The sequence below is a fragment of the Acomys russatus genome, chromosome 8 (genome assembly GCF_903995435.1).
Source record: "Acomys russatus chromosome 8, mAcoRus1.1, whole genome shotgun sequence".
NCBI lineage: Eukaryota > Metazoa > Chordata > Mammalia > Rodentia > Muridae > Acomys > Acomys russatus.
Genome location: NC_067144.1, coordinates 53,880,506 through 53,892,537, shown reverse-complemented (window position 1 = coordinate 53,892,537; position 12,032 = coordinate 53,880,506). Strand labels below are relative to the sequence as shown.

The following is a 12,032-nucleotide window of genomic DNA, read 5'->3' as shown; positions in this document are numbered from 1 at the left end:
GTGCTTGGTAGGTTTAGGGAAATACTGTGTCTGGCTTTACTGGTGGCAATTCCTTATGCTTTTGTATGGTTGATTGATATTCACTATTCTGCACAATAATGTAAGTCACCATTTCTAGCAATTGCAGTAAAGTCCACAGTCTGCTTAGCATCTCTAAATGTCTGGCTTTTATATTAAGCAAGGTGAGGAGTAAGAAAATGACACTATCTCTTAACAGCCAAGCAAATAAAGCTGTTCTTCAAAATGTCATCTTAAAATTAAAATGAAAATATTGTGGTCGACACTAAATGATAAGAAAATATTGCAATACGCATTTCTGGATGTATGGTTCAATCAACCAATGAGCAATACCTGCTTAATTCTTGTGTGACCCTTCAAGAAGGCGGCTTTGGAAAAGTACCCTTCTCTAATTTAAGTATACAGAAAGAGAATTCTGTGTGAGTTGGAAACTAAATCACAGATCAATGATATGCATGAGAAATAAATAAGCAAACGTAAGATAACTAACTGGCAGCTGAGAGATACTTCTGGCGGAAAAAGTTTTAATGCACTAATGTGAACTGATAGTTGTTTTCTCTGTATGTCTAGGGTAGGAGAGTTAAAGATACATTTGTTGCAAGCCTCAAGATCTAATTAGAAACATGGTTGTAAGCAACACCTAGAATTGTACAAAGAGAGAATTTTTCTTTAACCTAGTAGTGTTTAGATTAAAGTGAACCCTATAGGCTTATATACTTGAATAGTTAGTCATGAGGGAGATAATTGTTTAAAAGTATTAGAAGATATGGCCTTGTTAAAAGAAGTGTATCATTAGGAGTGGTCTTTAAAAAATATCTCCCACCAGGCCAGGATCTCTCTTTCTCTGCTTGTAGATCAGGATGTAAAGGTCTCAGGTACTACTCCTGAACCTGCCTGTGTGCTGCCATGATCCCTGCCATTATTATAATGGAGTAAGCCCATGAAAATGTAAGCAAGCCCCTAGCGAAATGCTTTCCTTCATAAGGCTTATTTTGATCATGATGTCTCTTTATATCAATAGAACAATGATAAAGCCAAACCTCTATAAGGTGAACAAAAAATTGATAGCTATTTTTATTTTAGGAAACCTGTAGTCACTCCAATGAAGAGATGAATGACATCAGATAATCTTCAGTACCTTAAGGAAGATATAAGGCCTGCTGAATAGTGGCACCGGGGATACTATAAGAGCAGGTGGTGTGAGAAATTAGTCACCCCAATGACTTTCAAGATTCTAGTATCAGATACACTGTGTGTGAAGCCTGCACATACTTAACACATGTTCAAAAGACTTATGCAGCAAACAATGACATACTTTGCAGGTAAAATGTGTTCAAGAGATTGTAGCTATTATTATTGTTGTTGTTATTTTATTATTTTTGATGGTAGTGGTATTTTTAGACTAGAAATAAAAATTATCTTCATATAGTCCTTTGCCCTAATTCATAAAAGTGGTAGCAATATAGCACACTGAATTCTGGGCAAGTCATGGTTATTGAACACTTACCCAGGAGTGATTACTTACAGAAAAAATCTGAACAAGATTTTGTCCACTAGCATCTAGTTACAGAAGAGTTATGACTCAGGGGGGCCTCACAATTCCCTGAAGATTTATATGTAGTCAATGGTTGATGAGGAGGACAAGGTATTTTCTGCAGTTTAAGGTACTAATACTCCTTTGAACAAACCGCTATACTCATGTAAATAGCAATAATGAGGTTCACTGGGTGACGTAAATGTTTACATGCATACACAGAGACACAAACAGACACAAACACACATATTCATGCACACTTACATACACACACACACCCACATAAACACACACCCCTTCACACATACATGCACGCACCCCCCCCACACACACACCCATATACACACAAAGACACAAAAGTCTAAAGAGGAGCTAGTTGAGAAGTGAAAGTGAATTAGCAGGAGTGGAAAATGGAAGAGATAGGGTAATGGGCAGAGTGGATACATTAAGTACAGATATGAGAATATCAAAAGGAAACCCACTATTATATATAATGAACATACGCTGATAAAATATATCTGTAAATAATATTCCATAGGCTAGGGTTGTCGCTTATATGTGGGAGGTACTGAGTTCCATTCCAAGCATTAAAATGGCAAAACAGCTCATAATTTCCTCTCTCTTTCTATGTGAGACTGAAAGTCCTATCTTTTTAAGTGTTGCAGCTCACTGAGATTACATACTGGGAAGTTTAACTGTGTGTGCTTGGGACTTGAGTTCAGTTTTCTCTAGAGACGTTGGGAGGTGGCTGTGGCACAGCTCTCACAGCTCTTGCACAGTGTATAACGGAGTGAGGTTCTATTTGTACAGGGCCCAGGTTTAGTGCTGTCTTACTGGCCTTTGGCTTGAGACCCCTGTTACTCAACCTTATCATCATAATTCCACTTTAAATTACCTTTGTCATGAGCAATTTAATTTGTTTAGGATGGTTTTCTTTATCCGCTGGTGTGCATGACTACTTCTATCAGTAATGTTTTCAGGCTTTACAGCACTAATGACCTCACTATGGATGCTGAGTGCATTGTTTCAGAATGTATCTTTCAAAAGTCCATTTATTGTTCAGGCTCACCTTATTGTTATTGCTGATTTACTTTAATGATCTAAGGTAGTAATATCTGAGTGATGATTTGCTCCAACTGAGGTTATAAAAAGAAAGACCAGAGAACAGATTGCTTAAGACAAATGGGAGAAGAGTTTTCTAGTAAAAGGCTGCAGATGTGAGACAGAGGAGTCAGATAGGCATGATCTAAGATTGTTAACTGATATGAAGCTTGTATAGGGCACTATAACAGTAACTGCTGTTTCCTACAAATTACAACAGAATTTGATGGCAGTTTGGGTTTTCAAGTGTCATGGGACTAAAGCATCTTTTCTTGTTGATGACTGGAGGGAAGCTGCCCTCTGTCTGCTTTAAGCAACCTTGTCTATCAGAAAATGTGAGATGTCTGAAAACAGAAAAACAGTGTCAAGTTCTTCCTGGGGAGATGTAAATTAACTTCTATTCCCTCCAGATAGCAAATTGACAATACACCAAAGAAAAATCTGGCCCAAGTCTAGCTTACTGTACTAGTGATTGTATTAGGGTTCCTTAAAAGAGAGTGGATGATGACTAATAACTATTTAAGAAAGCTGCATCCCCGGAGCTTCTTGCATGAGGTAGATCAGCATCTTGGAGGATCTTCATGAGGGGCTGGGGTACATAGAACTGGGAGGAGTCAGTCAGGAGTAGGAATGGTGTCTAGTTGTGCCCAACCCCAGAAATAATCCTCTTGAGAACACAATTTGCCAGCCTTGCCCATAGGAGGGGATTATATAATAGTGGCAGCCAGGTTAAATTTCCTCTCTCTTTATAAGGTCATGTCCATCAAGCAACTGCAATTCTTCCTCATGCAAATATGGCATTCCCACCGCCTTAGCAGCAGCCAAGGATGTACATCTTGAAATTCTCTACCCAAGCCCAAAAGATTTAAAGAGCCTTTGTTTCCCACAATGAAATGAGGTGTTCAATGATGCCTGCCTCTTCAGAGCATTCCCCAGCTGTCCTGCCTGGCTTTCCCTCTCAGGCCACTAGCCTTATTGCTGCTGATCTTTCCAGTACTGGAGAGGGAATAGAGTGGGAATGTTGCCGTCTTCTCTCCCTAGCTTTTATAAAATGGGGGGTTAGCCTTGTAAATCTTATATATTTTAAGTATTTATTAATTGTTAGAGTATATTTTCCTGTTTTCATCATTCCTTAGTTGCCTTAGTTCTTTGTCTAGGATTAACACTGCCTGTTTTGTTTTGTTTTTGGTTTTTTTCACATCTAATTGTTTTTTTTAAATACCAAATATTCAACCCTGAAAATAAACTGTGTGTGTGTGTGCATCTGTGTCTCTGTTTCTGTGTATAACATCAATTAAATTAAAAAAAAAAGTCTATGCATTTTGAAAAAGATCAAAGAGGAGTATATGGGAGGGTTTGGAAGGTGAAAAGAGATGGGAAAAATGATGTAATTATAATATCAAAAAAGGAATTAATTGTTTAAATGTAAGTGACTTAGCTCATATCTTATGAGTTTTATTTATTAATAAAGACTTAAGGAGACTACTTCCAGGATAGAATGTTTTATTTTGTTGGTAACAGCTAAGTAACAGACACCTAAAGAGACAGATAAGAAGGTAAAAAGGATACAAATTTCAGCCTGTTAGAATCTCCTGTCAGAAGTAATGTGCAGTTACTTTAAGTTTTCTATGGCTGAGACAGAGGAGACAAGTTTTACCCCACAACGCAGTGCAAATGAACCGATGTGACTGGGAGCAGACGCGTTAGCTGTGCTACATGCAAACCCCAAAGAGCATATTACAAGTTGAAGAGGGTACAGTACCAATTATGCCATTATCTCACCCTAGTCTCTGAGTGAACAGTCTGAAAGCCTAAAATTACAGATGATGTTAGATTTCTTGGCTTCGTGTGCAAATTGGAGTCATTTTCCTTTTTTTTTTTTTTTTTTTTGAATGCATAAACACATGTTATATTGTTTCATAGGAGCAGTCCTTATAGTTTGTTATATTTTTTTCTGCTTTACTCACCATGTCAAAGGGCTTTTTTTTTTTTTTTTCCTTTTTACAAAATGTAGATTGTGGCAAATCCGTGCAAGACTGCTTCTCAGAATGATTTGAAAACGTCCTTAGTACCATTTGAGTTAAGGCTCTTTAGCATGTCATTTGTTCGGGGACAAGATCTGATGGAGGGCCTTCAGCTGGCCAGATGTGCCATTTTGGAACAGATTGAGGTTGTGCCAAAACACCATTTGTTGCCAGGACCGGATATCATAAGGGTTCATCCCCCTGCCACCGGTATTTTTGCACTTCTTAGCATTGCATAAACAGGCAGCTGTTCTCTATTCAGACTATGGATTAGTCACCAGCTTGCTCTCTGGAGGATATACCTACCAAAGGGAACCATGGCGTTAACCCTTCTCATCTCTTGCATGAATGTCACACTTAAATGCTCACCTCCCTCTCTTTATTCAGAAGGCAGTCCTTATGCATAAAAATCACATGTCCCTTGCCACTTCGGACAAAAAAGAAAAAAATAAAAGAAAACAACCTGTGAATGTCTCAGTGCTAATGTGTAATACTTATCTTTAGCAGAACATCATTAAATGAATCCACTTCCAAGTTAAGAGTGAACAGCTTTACAGAGTGCTTTGCTACTGCTCCTTTAACAGAAAACAAATTGCTCTCTGCTCTCTTCCACGCCTATGACTTTATTAAGATGGAAAGCTGTGTTAAGGCATGTGTTATGAGAAAAAGGAAAGAAAAACTTGAAAAGTTTTCTCAATTGTTTCTCTAGAACTATTTTCAGGATAGAGGCTTTTTTATTTATTTATTTGGATAATGAAAATTAATCTAAAGTTCTCACAAAGGAAAGATGCAGAGGGCTGAGATGGGTCTCTGATAAGATAGGGAAAGCAGCTCTCTTAACATAACCCATAGTTCCAATAGTTGTTTTACCTAATAAGCTATATGAGGCTGTCTAATGACAGTTCTAGAAAATGCATATCTATGCATATGTATGTTTAAACACACATTTATGTAACTATTTAAACATGCACATACATATGGAAACAGACATACCCCCACATGCATATATCTGTATGATATACAATGGAACAGTGTTTGAAGATATATAGATGACAGATGATAGAAAGATAGGTAGATGATAGATAGATAGATAGATAGATGATAGAGAGATGATAGAAAGATAGATATAGATGATAAATAGATTATAGATGATAGATATAGAGAGAGATGATAGATAGATAGATAGATAGATAGATAGATAGATAGATAGATGCTAAGTTTTACCTTTACATACTTTAAGTCTTGTTTGCTACACTGCATTACAGGCCTGTAATCACAGTACATGACAAGCAGGAGGACTGTAGATAATTGGTTTAAGGCCAGTGTGGGTTACATAGTGAGGCTGTCTCAAAGAACTAAACAAAACTAAATTCATAAGACAAGATAAAGCATGCGAGTGTTGGGATGTCAAGGTAAAAGACAAATACATGGAGGTGGGAAACACAAAGACAGTGGAGGTAAACATATTAATTGGTCTCAACACCTGTTTTGGAAACTTGTACTAAAATAGTTATGGCCACTATTTGCCAAATGCACTCAATCCTGTGCAGCCTGATAGGACATGCAGCCTTGCCTTCTTGCCAGCAGAAAAACAATCATACTGATAGATAGGTGACATTTGGACATCTGACGCATGCCAGATTTTTGGAGGTTATATCAGAGGTCCAACCTGCTGTTCTGCTTATTAATGAAAACAGCGACGATGCAGGCTGCAACCATGCTGTAAGGGGTATCTGTGTTCTGCATGTCACGCTGCCCAGATGTCACTTGGCAGGTGGAGAGTAAAAATAAAGCCCTTGTGTGTGGGTGCTAGTGCGTTGCAAAAGTAAAAAATGAGCCTGCTTACTGAAGGGTGGCAAGTTCTGTGGAGTGTACCCACATTCATGTCACAAGAAAGAGAGCTTCTCAGAGTTCTCACTTCACTTCCCTCATTGACCCATGTGTACACATGCCCGTAAGCTTGCTTCAGGATTTAGTTGTAATGCATTTATGAACATATAAATATATATGCTCTCCTTAACAGAGAATAGATACACAGTATGCCAAATGTTCTGTACCTCACGTGTTATTAAAGCTCCGAAGTATATCATAAATATCTTATTGCACTGTTGTTTGACGTCTAGCTTTTGAAACTGGATATTAGCACCAATGTATATTAATGACCTCGTAAAGCACTTTCCCCATCAATGAGCACATAGGTTGGGCTTAGCATATTATGTAATGGGCTGGCTTGTGCACCAGACATACCCAGCATTTGTTACAAGAACAGTTGAGTAAGACTTGAAGTTAATTTTGGCAAGAGAAATGGAATATCAACATGAAGCATGTTTTGGAACTGTTTTAATTTTTCCTCAGTATTGCGAGATGACTTCCGACAGAATCCCACAGATGTGGTAGTGGCAGCTGGAGAGCCTGCAATTTTGGAGTGCCAGCCCCCACGGGGACACCCAGAACCAACTATCTACTGGAAAAAGGACAAAGTCCGCATTGATGACAAAGAAGAAAGAATAAGTGTGAGTACAAATATAAGACAGACAATGAAATTCATATCAAAAAAACAAAATTTTTAACATTTATAGCAATTTTGTATCTAAATGCGAATTTACCATATAGTTGAATCATATGAATATATTTACCAAATATTATAATTATTTAAATGTTGAAATAAAATTTTAGGTGAGACTTAATAAAATAACCATAAATGTTTACATGATACTAATAATTGCATCAATTTCAATATGTATCTGTTATTTTGCAGTGCAATATGAACATTATAGCTTGTAAAGGTTTCTACTGGTTATTTGTGCTTTATACATTGATATTAAAATATGAATGATAGCCATTGAGCATATTAAGTACTTCTCATTTTATACTAGATTCAGTATTTTAGAAGTAAATAATGAGAACAACTTCCTTTTAACAAAATTTACCTTTGATATTATTTATGAGTTTTATAATTATATGACAGTAACTGAGAATGCATGTATTTTATTGAAAGTAAATGCTTCATTTGATTACAAAGATACAATTTAAAAATCATATTTATGTATGTATCTGTTATAAATGAGAATTTATGTCATGTGTACATTGAAATGATAACATTACCTAAAATCTAAATGCTTGGGAGAGATTATATATTTACTCATATGTTTCTGTCTTAATTATTGATTTTTAATTTTAGTTTATTATCATTTATTCAGATTATACCCTGATTATTATCCTATGGGTTTTATCTTACCATTACCATCCTCTCTCCCTCTTCTACCCTGTTCCCCTCCCCTAGATCTCTGACAGAAGGGGACCTCCTCCCCCACCATATGACCACAGTCTATCAGGTCTCATCCAGATAGCCTGCTTCCCCTTCCTCTGTGTGCCTATCTTCCCACCTCTGCCTTAGTTGCTAATATGAAGAGTTATCATGCCAATAAGAGCTTTGTTTTTAGTGGTTTTGTACTGAGTACCCTTTTAAAATGTGTCTGCGTATCTTTTAAAAATATAAACCTTAACTTTTGCTATATATCAAACCATCTCAAAATTCAATGATTTATATAAACCATTTTCTTTATAATCTGATTTTTTAAAAAATTCTTTTATTCACTCAACATTAAACTTGTTTGTTCTTAAGTAGCCAACATTATTATTATTCCCTTTCTTTGTCTTTTTGTTTTGTTTATTTTCTGTAGATCCGTGGTGGGAAACTGATGATCTCAAATACCAGGAAAAGTGATGCGGGGATGTACACCTGTGTGGGCACCAATATGGTGGGAGAAAGAGACAGCGACCCTGCAGAGCTCACTGTCTTTGGTAAAACCCTCTTCTAAATTATGTATTAGTTACTTTTCTTGTTTCTGTGACCAAACACTTAACAAGAAACAGCTAAACAAAGGAGCATCTGGGGACACAGAGTCAGTAGCACAGGGAAACTGGTTCCTCACGTTGCATCTATAGACAGGAAGTGAAGAGAGAGAAGTGGTTACCTTTTTTCCTTTAAATGCAGCCCAGGACCACAGCCCACAAGATGGTACTTTACATAATTGGGCTAGGTCTCCCCACCTCTTTTAACCTAATATAGAAACTCCTTCACAGACAAATTCAAAGTGGGTCCTGTCAATAATTTTACATCATGTCAAATTGGCAATATTGACTGTCACAAATTATAAACAGTTCTACTTTTATTAACACTAAAGATGGGAACATATATGAACAATTATTCATTAATTAGAATAATCATTAGTGATTATAATTGGGATTTCAGGGCTGTATGATAAAGACTTTAATGGCAAAATTTTAAAAATATATACATCTACTTTATTTACATATTTAGGATGTTGTCTTTTATTAAAATATTTTTAAAACGCTCTTTCAAAGCAATATGAAATAATAAACCTGTCAAATGTTCATCATTCATCCTGTTTTGAAATATTCATCATGTATCAGATAAATACATATATACATGCATATATACACATACTATGCACACACAGGTGTGCTTGTAGGTGGATGTAAATACATATTAAGAGAATTTAATTCAGTCCTTCTGACATAACACTCCTTTTGAGATTTAAGAGGAATATTTAAAAGTTTACATTAATTTTCTATGACAGTAAAATACCTCTCCTAATCCCATGTGTGTTATGTCAAGCCCCCTGCTTACACTCATCACTGCAGGACATGCACAAGCATGTCACTGTAGTCTGGCGTGGTCCCTGACAAAGCTTCTTCTGCATCTTGAGAGGCATCTTTCAGTCTTACAATGAGAGCATCATTATGGAAACATATGTTGTGATGCTCTTTTGGTTGTGCTTTTCAAACTTCCTGCATATTGAGTAATCTTTGTTCATAATGCCTGTGCATAAGCCCCAGCTTAATTTACCAAATGAGAAAGGCAGAAAATATCTCATAATTCATTAAAGACATGAGTAAATATAACTCTATTCAATGCATCTCTGTAAACTTCTGTTTACCTACTCCAGATAAGTATAAATTTGTTTCTAAACTGTAAGCAGTCATCTCTAAGAGTCTCAAAACTCTTTCTACTCAGTAATGAATAAAATACAGTTTTGTCTTGTAAGATATAAAATTAGTGGTCACTGAGTATCAGCATTGAAAGCCCACAAGTATGGCCCTTCTATTTAAAGAAACACTCATTGCTATTATTTGTAACTACCACAGGCTCTTGAGCAGAAAACATTGCATTATGGCAATATAGACTGTCTTCAGAAGGAAATTGAAAGGGTCAATGTCATTACCAAAGCAATTAGATCCACCAGTAATGTGTCTGTATTATGAAATATTTACCTTACTTTCCCTAAAGACAGTATGAGAACTGTAGGAGACCCCTAAGCCTGTCAAGAGTTGTGGTACAACTTCTAAATTATTTTTAAAAATAGCTATCAACACAAGAATTAAATTTATCCAGAGGCAGTTCCTGTGGAAGAATTGATTTAGGGAACTGAGAAACAGTTGTCTGATGGTGTAAACTGGCCTGAGGGGTTTTATATACAATAAGTGAAGGGAAAACTGAAATCCCATTATGTTAAAAAAAAAAAAAGCTACACTCAAAGTCAAGTAAAACGGGAGAGGGACAAACAGACAGACAGAGACAGTAAAACAGGAGAGAGACAGAGATACACAGAGACAGAGAGAGAAGGAGACAGAGACAGAAGAAACAGAATGGAAATGTGGGGGTGTGGGGGCCGAGGAGTCTCTGGGAGGAGTAGGCAAAAGGAAAATTATATGACCGACATATATGTAAATATATTAAAAAACATTGAGGAAAAGAAATAAAAAATAGAATAGGGAAGTGTTGGTATTAGTCAAAGCTGTGACTTCTGTGTGAGGGAGCTTTGGCATGCTGTACCTCCTAATTTTAGAGAAATAAGGTAAATAATTTTAGAGATATAAGGTAAACCCACCTCATTTATTACATTGAATTTCTTACATCAAGAACATTAAAAAGATGAACTGCCTTCTATTTCAACATTATTAAATATTATCATTTTGGAATTAAGTTTATAAACCTGATTTATATTACTTACTCCACATGCTCAGCTTTAATTTCAGGTAGCTGCAAGTTCACCTTAAGGTCTTTGGCTACCATTGTGCCTCTGTAGCTATGAAATGCCAGCTTTACTTTAAGATATGTTCTATAGAAAAAATAATCAATGATGTTTCCTGTTCAAGAAATATCATTCACTTATAAATTACAAAGAGAGCAAAGAAAACCAGGTGTTTTTTTTTTCTTATGCAATAGCCATCTACATCACTGCAAAGAAACAAAACAAAACAAAAAACCAACCTATCCCTTCAGTAGCTTTACTCTTCAACATCTGGACATGTTGTAGGAAATATACTTTGGTCATTTTGTTCTAATGTAGACTGTTTTCACAAAGGTGTGATCAGAGTATACTAATTTGCAGAACTAGATAAATGATCTCCTGCCATATTTTTTATAATACTTTTCTCAAGTATACATCATCAAATCTAAAAATCAGAATGTGATGTTCTGGTCTGAAATGGCACTGTCATCTGTGACAAACTCCAGACACCCCCCCCACTCCATAGATCATTAATGCATATGTCAAGGCCTACAGATCCTAAGCATTCTCAGGGAAACTAGGTTCAAAGCACGTAACTTATAAGCAGAAAAACTGTTTATTAAAAATACCCAAAATAGGCAAACGTTATGTAAATAATTTCAAATGTGTCAAAATAATATAAATATCAGTTTTATTCATTGTCGTTTAAACATGAATAATTAGTACTACAAATCAAAAGAAAACACTGAAATATTTGCTTCATAATTTCTTTAATAGCCCTTCACCTGTACATGGATGTGCATGAAGACATGTATGTATGCACATACTCACGCACAGTCACAGAGGTGCACACACACTCTTCATCTTTGTTTCTTTTATTCCCCCCACCCCTTTGGGTATTTATTTCAGTATTTAAGCATGTGTTCTTTCTCTTATATGTTTTATATGTTAATTATGACTTTGCTCTGTATTCTATTTTAGAAAAATAATAACTTGGTCAACTTACAACTTTGTTTTCAACCCTTACGTTTTTGTTCTCTTTTTTAAATCCACCTCTTCCTGGTATATTCTTTTTTGAATCATTTATGCTATTAATGCTGAAATTTGGATGGCTAGAGACATGCCTCAGTGATCAACTGTGAGGTTCTGATTTTAAATCCTCAAAGGCAGAGTAACTCACATCTCTACTCTCTCTATAGCATCATGGAAGGGAGAGACAGACTCCTCTGAAGCTTTCAGGCCACCTAGCCTCATACAGCTTGTCTCCAGATGGGTTGTGAGAACTGACACCCAAAGTTATCCCCTGCCTTCCATGTG

The 12,032-nt window shown here is 36.2% G+C and overlaps 1 protein-coding gene across 1 annotated transcript in view; it reads left to right on the top strand.

The window, feature by feature from the left end:
• Robo2 (roundabout guidance receptor 2) overlaps nt 1–12,032 on the top strand; it is a 1,234,122-nt gene that overhangs the window by 1,071,557 nt on the left and 150,533 nt on the right. The window contains exons 3-4 of the mRNA XM_051150142.1: nt 7,033–7,190; nt 8,361–8,481. Of these exons, the coding sequence (XP_051006099.1) occupies nt 7,033–7,190; nt 8,361–8,481 (279 nt within the window). The remainder of the gene's footprint in view (nt 1–7,032; nt 7,191–8,360; nt 8,482–12,032) is intronic.